General features: G+C 41.3%; 1 protein-coding gene across 3 annotated transcripts; it reads left to right on the top strand.

The window, feature by feature from the left end:
- The first annotated feature begins 305 nt into the window (after positions 1-305).
- On the top strand, positions 306-21,368 carry slc7a1a (solute carrier family 7 member 1a). Of its 3 annotated transcripts, XR_014593124.1 has the most exons (14): positions 5,819-5,952; positions 9,467-9,772; positions 9,843-10,025; positions 10,121-10,279; positions 11,073-11,250; positions 11,369-11,502; positions 13,858-14,080; positions 15,550-15,686; positions 16,671-16,773; positions 17,116-17,309; positions 17,384-17,535; positions 18,878-18,986; positions 19,081-20,716; positions 21,327-21,368. XR_014593124.1 is itself a non-coding variant. In XM_083909781.1 (13 exons), exons 2-13 carry the CDS (start codon positions 9,586-9,588, stop codon positions 19,263-19,265), a joined length of 1,944 nt encoding a protein of 647 aa, XP_083765907.1. In that variant the 5' UTR covers positions 306-452; positions 9,467-9,585; the 3' UTR covers positions 19,266-20,813. The 3 variants fall into 3 exon arrangements, 2 of the variants coding, with proteins under 2 accessions (XP_083765907.1, XP_083765906.1); XM_083909781.1 differs by lacking the exons at positions 5,819-5,952; positions 21,327-21,368 and adding an exon at positions 306-452 and having other exon boundaries at positions 19,081-20,813; XM_083909780.1 differs by lacking the exon at positions 21,327-21,368 and having other exon boundaries at positions 19,081-20,813.
- Positions 21,369-21,407: the final 39 nt, after the last annotated feature.

Raw genomic sequence — 21,407 nt, forward strand, 5'->3', positions numbered from 1 at the left:
TTCCCCAAGGATGGAACTATTGGTTTTTGGTCACAGTTTTGGATATTTTTTCACTCTAAGGTCTGAAAAACACTGATTTAAAGCCATTTATTGAACATTAAGTGAGAATCACTGTGGATTTCTATACGTTTTTGATGCAGGACCCTGTCCGTCGTGACTTCTTTATTATTGTTTTCAGTCAGTAGCCACTTGGGGCAGTTGGTGAGTCTTAAATGGCTGCAGCCCAACAGTAATAGTATTCAGTAGGCGGGGCTGCATGTGTGTGTGCGCCCCTGTCTTCCACTTGAACACGTTTTAACACGGCTGCCTGAGGTGAAAGATATCTCCCAACCACCTTTAAAAGACAAGACATTTGACATTTGTCGTCGCACTGGTGAGGAGTTAACCAAAGGACGCTGAGGATCTTGGGTCAATCACCTCCACTGTGTGTGCGGTCTCGCAGCGTCTCCAAGGTAAAAAGCCATGTTTGCGTGATTCTCCTGAGCCGCGTGCATTGCAGAAATATTTTAGCAGTGTGTGATAAACTATCTTTGGATGATCCGCTGCGGCAGGATAACTTGTTTTATGGGTAAAGAGCTTGTACGGCGGCGTATTTCCGTGCGTAAAGTTGCGCGCACTTTGAGAACCCACGCTGTAAAACGACATGCTCGTTTAGCCTGGACCCCATTTTAACAGCTTCAGTGTGTGTGTGGTGTGTGTGTGCAATGCTGCAGGAATGCCACAAGTGAACTTCAGGATCCCTCTTTCTTTCCTTTCCTTTCCTTCCTGAAAGTTGCTCCTCAGAACTTTGCAGCAGGACTTTGCAGCACGAGTCCATATTTAGGGTCTGCTTTGAGCGCATTGTGCATGAAAGCACGGCGGTGAAACGTGAGAGGGTTCCTTCCTTTCAGAGAGAGAGGAACCAGGCTGGGTTTGAGTGTTGGAGGAGGAGGAGCAGAGAGAGAGAGAGAGAGAGAGAGAGAGAGTGGCCTCTCCCTGTGTTATAATGCAGAAGAAGAGTTTGTCTGAAGTTTGGCTTGGAAACCAAACCAGGTGTCGTGCCGTAAAAGTGATTGTCTGTTCAGAGACGCATCCGAGTCTTCTGGGCGCGTCCAGGCTGTCAGAGTGAATATATGACGCGTGCAGCTGCTGCTGCTCTGCGGCTTCATTTAAATACATATTTTAATGTTTGTGGGAACAGCAGAGATTTGTCTTTGGGTCTTTGTTTGGTGCTGCGGAAACTTTGGTGATTTACACGTGCCAAAAAAAGAGTCATGTGTGGCTCCTGTGCCTTGTGTTTTCACTGAGGAGGGAGTTCATTTTTTTAAATGCACAGGTAAAACAGGCCGAGTGCGCGCAGGAAAAAGTCCGTTTCTGTCAGAAAATCCCTCTTTGGCAAGGACAGACTCTGATGGGGGATGTGGGGGAAACACAGCCTTCCTGTGGAATGTGGTGTGTGCAGTTGTCAGAGAGTCCAAAACCTGGTCCTAATCAGGCAGAACCTCAATCCTTACTAAGATTTGGATTGTGGTTATGGTTCATGTCGTTGTCTGTCTGTCATTTTAAACTAACACACAGAACAATACTTTGACCATGTGCCCTGGAAAGATGAAAATAAATCACTAGGACTGTATGGTGGCGAGCGTTCAAGTCACTCCCGACTTTGCATTAACCGGTTATGGTGATTGTAATCATTTAATATGTCATAATATTAAAGTATTATTCCAGACTATTCCAGATATTAGACTCCCAGTGACAGAGATGTAAAATACAAAAGCTGGATTCATCCATTCTTAAATGAAACCATATTTTCAGAAGGTCTTGAAAAAAAAAAAAAAAGAGCTGACCTTTTGGATGTTGGCCGCGGTTCAGAGCAGACTAACTTTAGCCTCTGTCTGAAAGTGGGTCACTGATGGACGTCTCGGAAACACAGAGGGAGGTTGTGTTTCGGGCGTTAAGACCAGGTTTTACTCCAATGTTTAGTTCCTAAAATCCTAGATTATTTCTCTGGTTTGTGAAAGCGAGGATTACGTCAGGAGAACTTTTCCTTCTCCAAACAAGGGGAAGGTCACGTTTCCCTCTCTCCGTTTATTCTTGCTGTAAGTTTGACTTTAGATCATTGGTTCTCAAAGTGCAAAAAAAGTCACATTTTGGACGACGTAGTATAGTATGTCGGTTTTGTCAAATTTTGTACGCCATAGTTATTACAAATGGGATTTCTTTTTTTTTTTTTTTTTTTTTTCCCTTTGGCGGCCCTCAGTCCAATGTTGGGTTCCTAAATTGGCCCTCAGGTATCAAAACTTTGAGAACCCCTGCTTTAGATCATTCTCAATATGCTTTCTTTGATTGTGCATTAATTTCCTTTTGATTATTGCTCCTGATGGTGACTCACTGATCTGTGTTTCAATAACAGTGGAGAGTTTTAGACTAACCAAGACCACGTCGTGACCAGGATTCAGGAGTCTACAGAGACCAATACACTAAAAGTTACTGTAAGATTAGACAAGTCATTGACCTTTGACCCTTGATCTGCATGTCACAAGTATGTTTTTTGCATATTAGGATTAGACAAAGTGTATTTGAGCTGTAACTGTATGTTTAGTCTCAGTTTTACTTGGAGGCTTATGAGCATATAAGTTAGTCAGGTTTCTGCTGTTTGTTCAGCAGGTTTACATCGTCATCATGTGTGTGTGTGTGTGTGTGTGTGTGTGTGTGTGTGGTGGGAACACAGAGGAAATGTCAACAAGCATCAGTTCACGCACGTCACGTCAACGTCTTCAGAGAAGAAAAAACACAGAAGACAAAAAACGTGCGTTACTCTTTTCATACCTCAGCGCATGGACGTGTGTGTACATGCAACTGCAGGTTCATCGTGTCGTACAGAACGCTGTTCTGAGCTCAGCTCAACTTAAAGCAGAACATCCGTGAACGTTGCATTCAAGCCAAACTCTCTGTATGTCTGAGTATAACAGTGATTTTATTCCACTGCTGAAACAACATAAAACTTTCTTGCAACTAGGAAGTGTAAAGTTAAAGTCTGGTGCAGTGAGGTACAGTATATATCCAGATTAAACCTGATACAGTGCAAAAAACATCCATATCTCTCTATATTTGACCTTTGTCGGAGTTTGTCTGTCTGTCTGTTAGTAAAAAAAAGTCGCGGACGGATTTTATGAAATTTTCAGGAAATGTCCGCAATGGGACCAGGAACAAGTGATAAAATTTTGGGGGCGTGATCCGTAGACGCTATCACTATTTTCATCGCTATTTTGTGGCGGGGCTGAGCTGCCTTTGCGGAGGTCTGCGCTCTCTGGGTGCTTTTCTAGTTGTTTATTTACTTGTTGCTCACAGCTTCACAGTTCGTCAATGGTCTAAAACAGGGGTTCTCAAAGTTTTGATACCTGAGGGCCAATCTAGGCACCCAACATTGGACCGAGGACCGCCAAAGGGAAAAAAAAGAAAAAAAAACAGAAAGAAATCCCATTTGTAATAACTATGGCGTCCAAAATTTGATAAAACCACCATACTATACTACGTCGTTCAAAATGTTAAAACATTTTTGGGAAAACAGTTTTTGGTCCAAAATTTGACAAAAACTTTGTACAATACTATGTCGTCCCAAATTTGACTCTTTTTTTTCAAAAAAAATTTCGGTCCAAAATTTTACAAAAACGTTGTTCAATACTTTGTCACTATGTCATCCAAAATTGGATGACATATTAATTACAGTTGTACAGTTTACACTTATTGGTCTGTATCCAGTAATGTCCAATAAACATTTAACAAGCTTAGTAGCTCCTGGATTAAAACTATCAACTGTAATTCATTGCGGGGCCGCCAGAAATGTTTCTGCGGGCCGCCATTGGCCCGCGGGCCGCACTTTGAGAACCAATGGTCTAAAACGACTGAATCAGACTAATATTAGTATCGCTAGATCTACAAAGAAAGTGGTATAGTCCCATCTCTTGTGATGTTACTGATGTCTTCAAACCCTTTTTCAAAACACATAGGAAGTAGAATTTAATGATTTTTTGGGGGGTGAAAATCTCAAAATAATCAGTAGCCGATTTGTTGTTTTTGTTTATTGTCAAATTGGTCTTAAATTTCACTCCAAGTGGCGTTTAAAAAGTCTTAAAAAGTCGTAAATTTGACTTGTTTTAAGCTGCAGGAAGCCTGGACTGTGGCTGTGTGAGAGTGGGTGTTACGCTCAGGAGAGCTGCTGTTGCATCATCATCAGAATCAGCTGCAGACGTCTTATTAATCCTCAGAGTGCACTTCGCTCATCATCTACCGTGTGATTTGGCTTTTTCTCGACCGAAAAGCAAAAAAAAAACAGAGTAGGAAAACGAAGTAGTTCCTCGATGAATGCGGTGATTGTATGAGCAGTGTTTAAAAGTACCTCAGTGGGGAAGTGGACCAGGGTTTGTGCACAGAGCCTGATTTCATTGGTTCTGGACGATCACTCCCCCTCTCGTGTTCATCCACTGCTCTCTGCAAACCAGTTACAGTGAGTCCCATATGTGCGTCTGTGTGCACGAACAATAAAAACGCTTTTTAAATCCAGTCCGACTTTAACTCCACTGGCTTCTGACATTTCACTGTTTCTCTGTGAACACATGGTGCAGCGTTGGGTCATGAAAAGCTGTTTCATGTGCATTAATAGTGATTATTATTACTATTATGATAGATAGTAATAGATAGCCAATGGCGGCCCGCAGAAACATTTCTGGCGGCCCTGCAATGAATTACAGTTGATAGTTTTAATCCAGGAGCGACTAAGCTTGTTAAATGTTTATTGGACATTACTGGATACAGACTAATAAGTGTAAACTGTACAACTGTATTAACTGTCATCTAATTTTGGATGACATAGTGACAAAGTGTAGTATGACGTTTTTGTCAAATTTTGGCATTTAAATTTATTCCCAAAAATGTGGGACGGCATATATGTAATATAAAAATGTCAAATTTGGGACTGCATATATGTCATTTTTGTCAAATTTTGGACCAAACTTTTTTTTTTGAAAAACAAAATTCAAATTTGGGACGACATAGTATTGTACAACGTTTTTGTCAAATTTTGGACCAAAAACTGTTTTCCCAAAAAAAATTTAAAATTTTGAACGACATAGTATAGTATGACGTTTTTGTCAAATTTTGGAATTTAAATTTTTTTTCCCAAAAATGTGGGATGGCATATATGTAATTTTTGTCAAATTTTGGACCGAAATTTTTTTTGAAAAAAAATGTCAAATTTGGGACGGCATATGTCATTTTTGTCAAATTTTGGACCAAATGTTTTTTTTGAATAATTTTTTTCAAATTTGGGACGACATAGTATTGTACAACGTTTTTGTCAAATTTTGGACCAAAAACTGTTTTCCCCAAAAAATTCTAACGACATAGTATAGTATGACATTTTTGTCAAATTTTGGACCGAAATTTTGGACCAAATTTTTATTTTTTATTTTTATTTTTTCAAATTTGGGACGACATAGTATTGAACAACGTTTTTGTCAAATTTTGGACCAAAAGTTTAATATTTTTTTTTTAAAAAGTCACATTTTGGATGCCATAGTTATTACAAATGGGATTTCTTTCACGTTTTTTTTCAATTTTTTCCCTTTGGCGGCCCTCAGTCCAATGTTGGGTTCCTAAATTGGCCCTCAGGTATCAAAACTTTGAGAACCCCTGTGATAGAGGCTACCATGTAAATGAAGTGATTGCCACATTTTGACGGTGATACCCGTGTGTGCATTTGTGCGTGTGAATGATTCTAGGAATAGCCAGGCCATGTGATTTGCTGCAGGTTCTATTTCAGAACGTTGCAGCGAGGCTTCGGCGGACACAGCGCGCTCCTCACTGCAGCTGCGTCACCACGGAGAGAGTTGGGGAAACACGCGGTGTTTTTAATCGTCGTTGTGCTCGGATCGGCAGGTGAAAGCATGTCGTGTCTCTGTAGGTGCTGTTAAAGTAAGTGTCTTCAGTTGTTTCAGATTTAATTATGATGAAAACGTGCTGTTTTAAACACATGAGGTTGTTTTTGAATCGACAGACGATGGTTTTGACCGAGCTGTTGCTCTCAGGTCAGAGGAGGGTCACAGGGTTTCTATAGTCTAGACCATATGGAAGTGTGTGCATGTGTGTGTGCACGTGTGTGTGTAACAGTAACAGCTTTTTAATGACTCACTCTTTCACTTTATTAAAGCCCCTCCTTGGTTTTACCATCACGTGAACACAAGAGGTTCTTATTTAATTTAATATGCCATTTATTTATTAATAATTATTATAAATCATTATTGTTATGTTCTGATATTTGAGTGTTATTTGAACAAGCCGATGAAGAGAGCAGAGCCTGTTTGTTTAGAAGCTCTGTGTGAATGTTTGAGGACGTTTCTACTTGTATGTAAATAGTCTGAACTTTGTACATTTGCGAAACGTCATCAATCGACAACAAAACGTCCACAAATAAGAAATGAAACTTGATGTATGTTAAAGTTAAAGCAGCTCCTGAGGGATGATGACAAACACTTGAGTATTGAGTCATTCAGCTTCCACTTTTATCTTTTCTAACTTTTAACCAAACAAAGAATTACCCTAACTGTGAGAATGTGAGAGAGCGGAACAGGGGATAAAAAAAACCTGCTGCATCAGAGCGCGCATAGGTTAGCAGGACGTTTGATATTCGTTTTCGAAAGACATTTTCTCAATCAACAAATAGACATTTTCCCATTCTGATTGCTATTATTATTACTATTATTATTCTAAAATACTAAAATACCAATAAAAAATGACTTGTTGACGATGCCTTTGGTGTGTTTTTCACAATTATTCCCACCCTGTTCCACTGAAAGTCACCTTAAGTAGCAGAACTACCATTGGCAACAAGCTACGGCTACGGAAAACAGACGATGGAAATGTAATTTCGTTGAATAGCTGCCTACGCTTGGCAACTACTACAGCAATCAGAATGAGAAAATACTATTTGTTGATTATTGGTGAATTTTTTAAATATTTAATTTCATACTGTTTCACAATAATGGCAGGTATCAACAAAACATCACCTGTCTTAAGTAGCCGCCTACCATTGGCAACTACTACAGCAATCAGAATGGGAAAATGTCTATTTGTTGATTTTTTGGGTGAATTTTTTAAAATATTAAATTTTTTAAATATTAAATTTTTTAAATATTAAATTTTTTAAATATTAAATTTATTAAATATTTAATTTCATACTGTTTCACAATAATGGCAGATATCAACAAAACTTCACCTGTAGTAAGTAGCTGTCTACCATTGGCAACTACTACAGCAACCAGAATGGGAAAATGTCTATTTGTTGATTTTTGGTGAATTTATTAAATATTTAATTTTTTAAATATTTAATTTCATACTATTTCACAATAATGGCAGATATCAATTATAATAAAAAAAAAATTATATTTTAAAATATTTAATTTTTAAAATATTTAATTTTTAAAATATTTAATTTTTAAAATATTTAATTTTTTAAATATTTAATTTTGTAAATATTTAATTTTTTGAAATATTGCATTTTTTTAAATATTTAATTTTTTAAATATTAACTTTTCTAAATATATATATATTTTTTTAATATTTAATTTTTTGAATATTTAATTTCTTACTATTTCACACTAATGGCAGATATTAATTATAATAAAATAATATTTTAAATATTTCATTTTTTAAATATTTCATTTTTTTAAATATTACATTTTTTGAAAATTACATTTTTTGAAATATTTAATTTTTTAAATATTTAATATCATACTATTTCACAATAATGGCAGATATCAACAAAACTTCACCTGTAGTTAGTAGATGTCTACCATTGGCAACTACTACAGCAATCAGAATGGGAAAATATCTATTTGTTGATTGAGAAAATGTCTTTCAAAAACGAATATCCAGCGAATATCAAACGTCCTGCTAACTTGGGAGTATAACGCTGTGTTTCCATCATGGTAAGGCTCAGTTTGGTCTTGTTTTTCACCTGAGAACAGTTCATCTACACCTGATGTTCTCCTCTCAGTCAGCTGACTGAAGCTCAAACATCTTGCCACAGGTTTGTTGACTGTTCCTCTCTGAGCAGAAGGCTGCAGGCAATGGATGTCCCTGTATTCTCCTTCTTTCCATTCCCTTGATGTTTCTGCAACATCAACTCTCTCTTTTTCCCTCGCTGTATGAGCTCAGCAGTGAGGAATGAGGACGAGATGTTGAAACTGACCCAGAGAATCAGACGTCTCACAGCTGGGGTGTGTTCAAACGTTGAGATAGTTGGTTTAAAAGTGAGTTCCAAGCTTTTTAAAAGCTTGTATTTTGAATTTTGCTGCAGAGGAACAACTTCTCGCTTTGACCTGAGAGAACAATGTGTTGATGGGTTTGTTTTTACGTCCGTGTAGGAGTGATGAGAACAATCTGTTTCAGGGCTTCACCTCCTCTCCTGTGAGTTGTGTTATGTAACACCATGTCCTGCACCATGTCCAGCAATAAAAGTGATTATCCCTCTTTTTGGCAAACAGGAGCCTGTTTTCTCTCCTCCTGTGAATTTGGTCAAAAAGAGTCAGTGAAACTCCTTTCTGTGACGCTGGAACACTGGGAGACCAAGATGTATTTTCACAGAAATACATGATGTTCTGTTACCAGTGGATTTAGCATCATATTTTGGGACGTTTGGGACTTTAATCTCCACCATTGACTGGATTCTTATCGTTTAAATGCAGCGTTTGTGTTCAATCAATCTTTTGCAAATGTCCTACACAAGTCGACAAATGTGCACGGATACTTAAAGTCTTCATTCAGAACTGTATGGAGTTAGATTTTGTGTCTTTATTATTCAATCAAAAAAAAGTTTGCTTCAATCAAAAAAAACCTTTTTAATCAAAGCAATAAATTGTTTGGATGCAAAAATACATTTGAGACTCAAAAAAATGCATTTGAACACTGTTTTTCTTTGATTGAAAAGGATTTTTTTGATTGAAGTGATTTTTTTTAATTGGAAATATTTTGTTTTTGTTTGAAGCAACTTCTTCTTTGATTGAGTTATAAAGACACAAATGTCCTACCCATAATATGGCCCAAACGCAAAACGGCATTACTTCAATCAAAAACTTGCTTCAAACCAAAAAAAAACCTTCACTTCCATCAAAGAAAACATTTTCAATCAAAGAAAAAAAGTGTTCAAATGCATTTTTTTGAGTCTCAAATATATATTTGCATTCAAACAATTTTTTTCTTTGGTTGAAAAGTTGGTTTTTTTGATTGAAGTGAAGGTTTTTTTGATTGAAAATATTTTTTTTGATTGAAAATATTTTTTTTGATTGAAGCAAACTTTTTTTTGATTGAATAATAAAGACACAAATCTAACTCCATAGAACTGTAGTTCATGTCTTTTAGAGTCAAAACAAGTTTCAGAAGTTCACGTTTATTGACTGTCCATCTCCTCTGTCCTTTTTTCTCCTGTCAGGGTGCATGTGACCTCTGCCCTGTGACCTCTGCCCTGTGACCTCCTCTGAATCCCATTCAGCCTCCCTTCCTTCCCTCCTTCCCTTCTCTCCTCTCCCCCTTCCTGAGTGCCGGTCAGCGATGGTGCTGCAGACGCTCCTGGGCTTCGGGAAGCGGCTGCTGAGGGTGAAGGTGGTGAACTGTAACGCGGACGACTCGCGCCTCTCCAGATGCCTGAACACCTTCGACCTGGTGGCTCTGGGCGTCGGCAGCACGCTGGGCGCTGGCGTCTATGTGCTCGCCGGGGCTGTGGCTCGAGAGAATTCGGGTAAGTTGAGATCACTTTAACTGATTATTTAAGACGTGTTTAGTAATGATGTGACTCCTCCCTCCACCAGGCCCTGCCATCGTGCTGTCCTTCCTGATCGCAGCCTTAGCCTCAGTGTTGGCTGGTCTATGTTACGCTGAGTTCGGAGCCCGTGTTCCCAAAACAGGATCAGCTTATCTTTACTCCTATGTGACTGTCGGAGAACTCTGGGCCTTTATCACCGGGTGGAACCTCATCCTTTCTTATATCATCGGTAAACGCAGCACATCATTTCCTTACTGTGTTGTCTTCAGGGTTCGAAAGAGCGTTAAGATAACACGACGTAATCTGTCAATCCGTCCGTCACAGGGACGTCCAGCGTGGCCCGAGCCTGGAGCGCCACCTTCGACGAGTTGGTCGGGAAGCGCATCGAGGTGTTCTGCAGAGAGTACATGTCCATGAACGCACCGGGCCTGTTGGCAGAGTATCCTGACATGTTCGCTGTCCTCATCATCATCATCCTCACAGGTAGGAGAACTCCTGGAGCTCCTGGGTAACGTCTAAGGCTGGGCTTTACACGGCAACGCTCCCGGGTGAAACCGACAAAATGTTTTATCAGATGTGCCTTTCGTTGAGACGGCGACGGCGTGTGACATGAGGAAAAAAGTGACATGAGGAAAAAAAAAAGACGAAAATATTTTGTTTTGAAATCTCGAGTTTCAAAGTGGAGATCTCGAGTTTCCAATAAAATATGAAAAAAAAAATTGGGGGGAAAAAAAAAAAATCTTAATTTTTTGGAAACTCAAGATCTCGACTTTCCAAAAAAAATATGAAAAAAATGTTTTTGAAACAAAAATAAAAAAAATCATAATTTTTTGGAAACTCAAGATCGCAACTTTCCCAAAAAAATATGGAAAAACCAGCGCTCCTGGTGTTGTTGTATGACAGTGCGTCACAGTGCCACCTAGCCACCTGGCATGCATACTACATCAAATTTCACACACTTTTGCGTCACCGCGTGCGTGCAGATTTCCACGCAAAGACGCTCGTCTGAACGCGAAATAAAAAAGGTGGGAACGCAACGAAAGCTAGCCGAGAAATGTCTGGAACAACCAGACATCAGGACGGTGACCCCACGTTCTTGCTTCCCGAGATCTTTGTCTTGTAGTCTGACATTTTCCAGAGCTTTGACCATGGATCTGGCAGGAAGAGTCCTGTCCTCATAGACATTTCCTTTCTAATGGTCTGCACTTGAGTGCGTGTTTCCTCAAATGTCCTCCCTTAAAGAGTACGCGTACGTACTTTACTCTGTTGTTCTAAGGTCTGCTGGCGTTCGGGGTCAAAGAGTCCGCCATGGTGAACAAGGTGTTCACGTGCGTCAACGTCCTGGTCCTGTTGTTTATGGTGGTCTCGGGGCTGGTGAAGGGCACGATAAAGAACTGGCAGATAGACCCCGAGGAGATCCTGCATGCCAATCATACCAGCAACTCCAGTCTCAAGTAAGAATGTAGACACGCAGGCTCTCGTGTTCTCTGAAACACGTGTATATATATACATCTATGATATTTAATCATCATCATATATGATATTATTTGTGTTTTTGCTTCTCTTGTGCAGCCTGACCAGTGTCTCACCGACTGAGGAGCAGTTAGGAGTGGGGGGCTTCATGCCCTTCGGAGTGTCCGGTGTCCTCTCAGGCGCTGCCACCTGTTTCTATGCCTTTGTGGGATTCGACTGCATCGCCACCACAGGTCGGTTGGTTCAGTGAAAGCAGAGTGTTCTCGCTCTTCTGGCAAATGTTCTCCTCTTGTTCCACTTCTCAAGTTGTTTCCCCTGCCTCATGGGTGCATTTCAGTCGTGTGTGTACGTGTGTGTGAGGGTGGTGGTGTAACTGGATCTGGAGTAAGGATCATTTAAATCCTACGCTTGTTTAAATGTCCAGGGCTGTTACATAAGAGAGAGGCAGCAGTTTAGCCCAGTGTTTGGCCCAGAGGGTAAAACAAGGTGTCAGCTGCAGGGAAGAAGGGTTCCACACACACCTGTGTGTGTTCATGTATGTTCTCTTTGAATGACTCCAGGCCTCAGAGTCAGGGGGAAAAAAATAAAATAAAATAAAAGGGAGTGTCTGGCTCTCTGGCCTCTGACTTCTCCCACTCCTCTTTTCTCTGAATTCTAATTGGCTGCTGTGAAGTTAAACTGGAATTTTTGTTTGACTTTGGCTTGCAGAGGTGTGTGTGTGTGTGTGTGTGTGTGTGTGTGTGTGTGTGTGTGTGTGTGTGTGTGTGTGTGTGTGTGTGTGTGTGTGTGTGTGTGTGTGTGTGTGTGTGTGTGTGTGTGTGTGTGTGTGTGTGTGTGTGTGTGTGTGTGTGTGTGTGTGTGTGTGTGTGTGTGTGTGTGTGTGTGTGTGTGTGTGTGTGTGTGTGTGTGGGTGGGTGGGTGCGTGCGTGCGTGGTTGCATGCGTGCGTGTGGGTGGGTGTGTGTGTGTGTGCGTGCGTGCGGGTAGGTGCGTGTGTGCGTGCGTGTGTGTGTGTGGGTGGGTGTGTGTGTGTGCGTGGGTGTGTGTGTGTGTGTGGTTGTGTGTCTGTGTGTGTGTGGGTGGGTGGGTGTGTGCGTGTGGGTGTGTGGTTGTCTGTGTGCGCGCGTGTGTGTGTGTGTGTCACTCACTTTCCCTCTTTCACACACACACACACACATGTCCTTATAAGGGCACTTCATTGACTTCCATTCAATCATCGTTCCTCAGAAACGTCAGGTTCTTCCTGAAGAGAAGCGCTCACACACACATTTGTATTTCTATCTTTGTGAGGACCAGTTGCAGATTCTAATGCTGGGTTTTAGTTTTCCGGGTTAAAATAGTTTAGGAAGGGCTGGGCACTGCATTATGAGTATCTTAGTGTGTGTGTGTGTGTGTGTGTTCTGGCTGCCTGGAGTTCAGTTTTCATCCACGTCCACTGCCAGTACATTACATCCATACTGACCCCTGATCTTCCAGTAATCCGGGGCCAGTCATACGCTGTCTCCCTCCCATGCATGAGTGAGTGACGGCGGAGGACAGAATCAAGTCAGTGTTTTGACTCTTGCGCTCCATCGTCGCAATGTGATCTCGGTGCAGAACAAGCAGCGAGTGTTGTCGTCGGCTCCCAAATACTTGGGTGTTTCAGTCTTGTGGGGAAAAAAATAACCTCCTTGTTCCAGTTTGTTGCAAAATACCGTACGGAATGTTTCTTCAATGTGTTTGTGCAGCTGGAATTCTGATGCATGGTCAAATCCCCAGAATTCAAATGTGAGGTGTTGTTTATATTTGACTCAGACTTAGCCCCTGATGAAATGATGTCTTTCACATTGTTATGATCACTATTATGGCCAAAGGAAAAAAAAATGGAAAAAAACACAGAAAGAAATCCCATTTGTGATCATTTTAATGACAAGATTGGAGTTCTACAGTTTAGCGTTGTAATATAAGCGCTAATATAATGTAATTTAATCGTTAATATAATGTAATATAAGCGCTAATATAATGTAATTTAATCGTTAATATAATGTAATATAAGCGTTAATATAATGTAATTTAAGCGCTAATATAATGTAATTTAAGCGTTAATATAATGTAATATCATGTAATTTAAGCGTTATTAATATAATGTAATTTAAGCGTTAATATAATGTAATTTAAGCGTTAATATAATGTAATTTATGCGTTAAAATAACGTAATATAAAATGTTTGGCACCATCTGTGCCATTTGAGATTTCTTAGGTACCAAATTATTAAAATTATAATTTTAATAATAATATAAATTATTTAATTTTATGCATATGTCGCTACAGATCTAAAAAGAAAAAAATATATATATATAATAACTCGCTGTAAGTGGATGCAACCTGTGCGGTGCGTAATAACAACTCTGTGACTCTGCAGCGTCTTCAGTTACGCAGCTCTGGCTTACCTTGGTCAATTAGGGTGATTGACAGCTCGTTTTAAACCTCTAAACTGGTAGCACTTTGAGAACCAATGATCTACATCTTACATTTATATTTGTGGCATTAACTCATAGGAGTTTAAGGTTCAGGTTTTACGAAGCAGCTGCGTGTGTCTCCCTGCTGCAGGCGAGGAGGTGAAGAACCCGCAGAGAGCCATCCCCGTGGGCATCGTGTCGTCGCTGCTCATCTGCTTCGTGGCGTACTTTGGCGTCTCAGCGGCGCTGACCCTCATGATGCCGTACTACCTGCTGGACAGCAACAGCCCTCTGCCCATGGCCTTCAACTACGTGGGCTGGGGAGGAGCCAAGTACGCCGTGGCTGTGGGCTCTCTGTGCGCTCTGTCCACGAGGTAAGTGCTTATTAACAGTGTGTGTGTGAGTGTGTGTGTGTAGCTTCAGAAGATATTTGATCTCTATCCTATTAATAAGTTCCCAGAATGTCATGATGCAACGTTGACTCGGTCGCCTAAGGCCAATATAAGATTTTTACTCATATTAATTGTTTTTTAATTGTGTATATTCCTGTTTGTCTGTCAATATAATCAAATATTTACATTTGTAAATATTTAAACTGCTGCCACTCTCCATGCCTGTGCTGCTGTGTGGTGTATATTATGTGAAGCTGCATGTGTGGATATCATGTATATCCCGGTCTTCCCCCCTTCATTAGCTTGCTGGGGGTTATGTTCCCTATGCCCCGTGTGGTTTGGGCTATGGCTGAAGACGGGCTGCTTTTCAAGTTCATGGCCGGAATCAGCCCCCGCACCAAAACCCCAATAATTGCAACCCTCACTGCAGGCATAGTGTCAGGTGAGACACTAACATGCATGATGCTGCTGTGCTGTGATTGTTATGCTGCCTTGTGTCTGCACCTTAATCCTAATCTTGATGTTTTTTTTGACTTACATCTTATTGATGTAAGGGAGAATAAAAACTGCACGGTGAATTAAGCTGCAGGATAAAGGCATGTGGCACAACTTGTTTGGTGTTTTAAGAGAGAGAGAAAGTTGTGAATGCTGGCATGAGATTAACCTTGGAGCAACATCAAGCCCCTGATGCACCAGAGAGCAGAAAGTCCACGATCCTGTAGCACCTTCCCCTCACTACAAATCCTCTAACTCAGGGGTTCTCAAAGTTTTGATACCTGAGGGCCAATTTAGGAACCCTACATTGGACTGAGGGCCGGCACATGGAAAAAAAAGAAAAAAAACTGAAAGAAATCCCATTTGTAATAACTATGGCGTCCAAAATTTGACAAAACCGACATACTATACTACGTCGCCCAAAATTTGACTTTTTTTTTTTTTTTTTTTTTTGGTCCAAAATTTGACAAAAACGTCATACTATACTATGTCGTTCAAAATTTTACAATTTTTGGGGGAAAACTGTTTTTGGTCCAAAATTTGACAAAAACCTTGTACAATACTATGTCGTCCCAAATTTGACAATTAAAAAAAATAAAAATTTCGGTCCAAAATTTGACAAAAACGTCATACTATACTTTGTCACTATGTCATCCAAAATTTGATGACATAGTAAATACAGTTGTACAGTTTACACTTATTGGTTTGTATCCAGTAATGTCCAATAAACATTTAACAAGCTTAGTAGCTCCTGGATTAAAACTATCAACTGTAATTCATTGCGGGGCCGCCAGAAATGTTTCTGCGGGCCGCCATTGGCCCGCGGGCCGCACTTTGAGAACCAATGCTCTAACTCTTCTCCTGTCTCTTCTATACTTCACCTCTTTAGTCGCTCCATTTCCTTCTCCTCTTCTTCCCCAAATCTGATCTTCTTCTCTTCCCTGCTCCAACCTCAGTCTGTTGGGTTCCATGTTCCCTCTGCCTCGTATCATCTTTGCCATGGCTCGGGATGGCCTGCTCTTCTCCTTCCTGTCCCACGTCAGCCAAAGAAAAGCCCCCATAACGGCCACAGTGATCGCTGGGGTGTTGTCGGGTAAGATCAAGAAATACGAGAGGGATCATCGATGATGATGAGAGCTTATTTAGACCGTGGTTGGTCCATGAGGAGAAATTATTGTGACCTGGATGTTTTTGCGGCATTTTCCAGACCAGGATTCATGCACAATAATGACATTTGTCTTAACCACTTCTTCCCTGACTCTCTTTTTGGAGTCCCTGCCCAAACTAAATAGAGTTACAAGCTCTATGTGGATTATATGTGGTATCAAACTACAGATAACACTTGTGAGATTCCACCAGAGGTGTAAGTTTCACTGTAGATGCCACTGTGTCAGAGTAAATGTACATGGAACACAGCATAAATGAAGGATTTTTTGTCTCTCGCCTAAAAAAATATTGCATTTTAAAGCAAATATCACCTTTAAAATCTGCAGTAGGAGCTTAAAAACACACGGAGGTCATGTAACAACATGTGGACATGAGCTGTGCAAAGTCTGATGCTGCTGAAGTGAAGCAGAGTGAAATTACAGAGGTTTTATCAAAGAGATGTCTCAGCGTTCTCACTGTTGGCACAGTTTGGCACCATCTGTGCCATTTGAGATTTCTTCGGCACCAAATTATTAAAAACCCTTTTAATTTTATTTATATGTCACTACAGGTCTAAAAAGAACTTGTTTTGAAAAAAAAAGTATGATAACTCGCTGTAAATGGATGCTTCCGGTGCGTAATAACATCTCTGTGACTCTGCAGCGTCTTCAGTTACGCAGCGCCATAGCTCTGACTTACCTTGGTCAATAAGGGTGATTGACAGCTCGTTTTAAACCTCTTCAACCGTGAAGAAGAGGTTACATTATTTCCAAACTGCTGACTAAAACTGTGACACATCCACTTATTCCAGTACCTGCTGTTAAAGATAAGTTCAGTGGTATCAGAGTGCACAAGGGCAGCATTTTTAAAGCATTTCCTTATTTTTTATATTAAAGATAAACACATTATTTTCATCTCTTTCCTCTTGAAGCGATCATGGCCTTTCTCTTCGACCTGAAGGACCTGGTGGACCTGATGTCCATCGGGACGCTGCTGGCCTACACGTTAGTGGCTGCCTGTGTCTTGGTGCTCAGGTCAGTGACGACACAGTGATGGAGTTTAAAGAGCGTGAAGTGAAGGATGACTGACATGTTCCAGAGTTCATGATGGCTCTTTTAACGTGCAGAATGCTGCATTTCCACATTCCAAAGTCATGTGAAAGGAGTCTCAGGCTGTATCTGTATCTTTATCTGTTGTTGATGTTGTTCTTCTGCCTCAGATTAGACTATTCCAAGCTCATTAAATGTGTAAAACAGTTCCACTCTTAGTCATTTCTTTACCATTATGAATAACAAATTTGGCGCTACAGAGGTGAGGATTAAGTGGTGTAAAGGCAGTGGTGAATCAGTAAATATATCTGTGTTGTTCATGTCCAGGTACCAGCCGGAGCAGCCCAGTGTGGTGTATGAAATGGCCAAAGAGGAGATGAGCGACGACATCAGCGTGCCCAGTGTGGGCATGCTGCCTGGTCTGGAGGAGAGGTTCAGCTTCAACATGCTGCTGTTTCCTGATAATCCTGAGCCGTCCACGCTGTCGGGATTCTGTGTCAACATCTGTGCGTCTCTCCTGGGTAAGTGATCCACAGTTAGCTTTCACACATAGATGCAAACAGAAAAATAATAATGAGGTCTCATGTCCCTGCAGGACTGTTGATCCTGGTCTTCAGTGTCCTGGCCGTGCAGGGAGGCGCCGCCTCCTGGAACATCGCGGCCCTGAGCGTCATCTTCGTCGTGTGCCTCTGCCTCACCTTCGTGGTGTGGAGGCAGCCTGAGAGCAAGACCAAGCTATCATTCAAGGTTTGACTCCACAAAAAACTCAGGTTGTGTGAACATGAGTGAGGATTAACCTCCTTTTCACGGTTGCCCCCGGGATCGGGGGCAGCGTCAGACGCAGCGACAAAAGCGTCATGAAACCATGTCTAACTTTAACATACACAGACATGCTGCATACCCACAGAAAGGTCAGAAACTCAGTTAAAAGCTCATATAAACCATTCTTATGTTCACCAAACACAGTTAGGACACCGATGGATCAAACAGCAGGAGCGGGGAAAAAACGTCACAGCGCACTCATTGAAAAGCGGCACCGTAGCATCAGCGTGATTATGTTAACAAAAAAAACACGTGTCGACTGGACAGCGGAGCATCTACAGATTCCATCGGTACCATTTTTATCACTCTGCGACCAAGATTCACGGATTCACAGCCCCAAAATAAGAGCAAAACAACAACTGACTTTCAAGAAATACAAGCAGAAATGTCATCTTACCTTTGCTGTTTATCAAAACAAGTTATTTCCACCGGAACAAAACCACTTCTAATGAAGAACTACACTTCCCAGCATGCTTTGGGAACAAATCCCGGTCTGATTGATCATTACAGAGCGACATTAGAGCGTTCTGATTAGGGAGAGGCGAATGTCCGCACAAATGCGTCATATGCATTTATGTCCTTTTGACTCACTAATGAAGTGAATCACACGCATTTGGAGACCGGGGTCTGATTCTACCGGTTTAGAGGTTTAAAACGAGCTGTCAGTCACCATAATTGACCAAGGTAAGCCAGAGCTATGGCGCTGCGTAACTGAAGACGCTGCAGAGTCACAGAGTTGTTATTACGCACCGCACAGGAAGCATTGATTTATAGCGAGTTATCATACTTTTTTTTTTAAAACAATTTCTTTTTAGACCTGTAGTGACATATAAAGAAAATTAAATTGTTTTTTAATAATTTGGTACCTAAGAAATCTCAAATGGCACAGATGGTGCCAAGCTGTCAAAAGAGAGAACGCCCAGACATCTCTTTAATAAAACCTCTGTAATTTCACTCTGCTTCACTTCAGCAGCATCAGACTTTGCACAGCTCATGTCCACATGTTGTTACATGACCTCCATGTGTTTTTAAGCTCCTACTGTGTATTTTAAAGGTGATATTTGCTTTAAAATGCAATATTTTTTTAGGCGAGAGAAAAAAATCCTTCATTTATGCTGTGTTCCATGTACATTTACTCTGACACGGTGGCATCTACAGTGAAACGTACACCTCTGGTGGAATCTCACAAGTGTTATCTTCATTTTGGGGACTCCGAAAAGAGGGTCAGGTAAGAAGAGCTTAAACACTTTCTTCTGTCACTCTTCAGGTTCCACTGCTGCCGTTCCTTCCCGTGATCAGCATGTTTGTCAATGTCTACCTGATGATGCAGCTGGACAGAGGCACCTGGGTGCGATTCGCAATCTGGATGGCGATAGGTATTTACCCTCTACTCTCTTGACTACGCGATCGACCGTATCTGTCGGTGACGCGGCGTCTGCAGACTCCATGATCCTCTCTCTGCTTTCTCAGGCTTCGCCATCTACTTCTGCTACGGCATCCACCACAGCGCAGAGGGCGCCAACGCTCGCTCGTCTCCGGACACGGAGATGACGGACATCAATCGTGACCAGGAAACGGAGAGCCTGGCTCAGGAGAAGGAGGCCTTCCTTCGGGACGGCGTGGACGTCGGGGAAGAGGACGAGGGAGATTTGTAGAGGGAGGGGGGGGGGGGGGGGGGGGGGGGGCGACGTTTTCAACGCGCCACAAACTCCAAATTTCAGATTCCCCGGATGCGGTCGTGTCTGTGTAATCGTGTTTCTCTGAGGACGAGCGTAAATCCTGCAGCGGCTCTTAAGTCCTCGCTGGGGCGGAGTGACGATAAATAGGTTTGACCTGAAATTCACAGACCTCAGAACAGCAGGTGATGTCGGGAGTCGGGAGCCACAAATCAGTGTGAGATGCATTTGGAGATTCTAAATTGGCCATAGGTGTGAATGTTCAGAGACTCGGAGATAAAACACGTGTCTGTGTTTGTGCTCGTTGGTTCGTTCGTAGCCGCTTCTTTGGACGGTGTCTGCAGCTGTCGTTGTTGGTGTCGGGGAAAGTTCTTGCGTTTGACGTTTTTTTTATGATCTTATCGTGTCGTTTTCAAACTCGAATCAGTATTAAATACCAGGTCTGGGATATTTAGGCCTCGTAAAAGCAGCGTCACGGCACTGAGATACAGAATCAGAGGATATTTTATACTGTCAAACCTTGTCGTTTTATCTCTATCTTTACAGTGTCAGTTGTTGAAATGCGCTCCCTTTGTGACCCCCCGATACGCGTTAGCATCAGTTACGGCAGAACAATGGTGGATTTTCACAGTGCTGGCTGCTGTGGTGTCTTTTAGCGTCTAAAATAACATCATTTGGGTTTTATGTAAATGTTACATTTCATCATGTATGTTAATATGTTAATTATCTTTCTAAATCTGAAACTAACATTTACAGTTAAGAGAAAATGCTTAATTTGTTATTCAAACACGAGCATAATCGTTGCTTTAAAGTCATTCATCATCATATAGTCCAGTGTCATTATGTGCGTTTAACCTCTCATTTGTTGACTGTGCTGTGTTGGTTCTCACGTGTATGTAAATGTTGTGTATATTTCCTGCAGTAAATTATTTGTAAACTGGACAAAGGGCTATTTGTCGATGTAAATGAGTCCCATAATAATCTGCCTTTAGGCTCTTTTTGCTTTGTTCTGTCTTTTTACGGCGTTCACTTCAGCTACGACGTTCTTTAAGTACACACAGACCTCCTTTGATGCTGTTTTTAAACTCCTCTGACCCTTTAGCGCTCAGTTCTCATCATGTAAATATCATATAAACACGGCTGGCGATGACACTCTTTTAACCACAGGACCACACACGAGAAGAAAACTGTGAAAAATACTACTTCTATGACTTAAATACTTAATTTGCACCATGTTTGCACCATGTTGTGTTCTTATTTCAGCTCCTTCCTTGAGGATGTCGTGACCTGTGACCTTTCCCACCAAAGAAGAACTGAACTCATGTCCTGAAGTGGGGATGTGTTGTTGTGTCTTTGGCGCCGCCTGCTGGTGAAATCAGAGACCTGCAGCCAGACAACGTCAACACGTGGACACGTGCTCCTGTAAAATGGTGATTTCCGGGTGGCTTTGCTTGTCCCGTTGCTCTTTTTTAATTTCCTGTGTAAGTTTGTCTGTTTTCATGAAAACCTCCTGTAAATAAAATAAGAAATAAGACAAACAGTTACTGTGTTTCCTCTTTTCTTTCCCTCTCTTTTTTTTATGCTCCGCGTCTCTCGCCGAGCGCGATATATATATATAGCGTTCGCACCGTTCCGTCCGTCCGTCATTCCGTTCCCTCCGTCATTTCGTCATTCCGTCCGTCCGGACTAAAATTAATACCTTCCTGTTTTTTTGAATTTTTCGTGAATTTTTACGCGTTTTTTTGCGGGGAAATGTGAGAAATGTGTAAACGGCACTTTACGAGCTTGTCAACTCGATAACTTGACAAATATTCGACATGTTGATGTCAAACTGGCACTGTGGATGCCTCTTACAAGTATCTTGAACAAGTTCGAAGATCGGTGACCTCAACCTATTTCCAAGGTCACAGCTGCACACCACATGTCCAAAGTGGCCTTCATTGCCTATGCAAATTTTGCTTTAAAATTGGCATGAAAATGTGGGCGCATGGACTCACCCCTCTAGTTATTTCATGTTTATTTTTAAATATTTTTAAAAAGGTTTCACCCTGGACCAGCAGAGGGCGTTCACGTGCTGCACGAGGAGAAAAGAAGGAGCCGGACCCTGAACAGAAGGATGCT

This window comes from Microchirus variegatus (assembly GCF_963457635.1).
Source record: "Microchirus variegatus genome assembly, chromosome: 2".
Classification (NCBI taxonomy): Eukaryota; Metazoa; Chordata; class Actinopteri; order Pleuronectiformes; family Soleidae; genus Microchirus; species Microchirus variegatus.

Coding starts and splice junctions, on each gene's coding strand:
- slc7a1a (XM_083909781.1), top strand. CDS start 9,586: ATGGTGCTGCAGACGCTCCTGGGCTTCGGGAAGCGGCTGCTGAGGGTG. Junction 10,280..11,072: donor CATCATCATCATCCTCACAG/GTAGGAGAACTC, acceptor TGTTGTTCTAAG/GTCTGCTGGCGTTCGGGGTC. Junction 14,081..15,549: donor CTGTGCGCTCTGTCCACGAG/GTAAGTGCTTAT, acceptor CTCCAACCTCAG/TCTGTTGGGTTCCATGTTCC.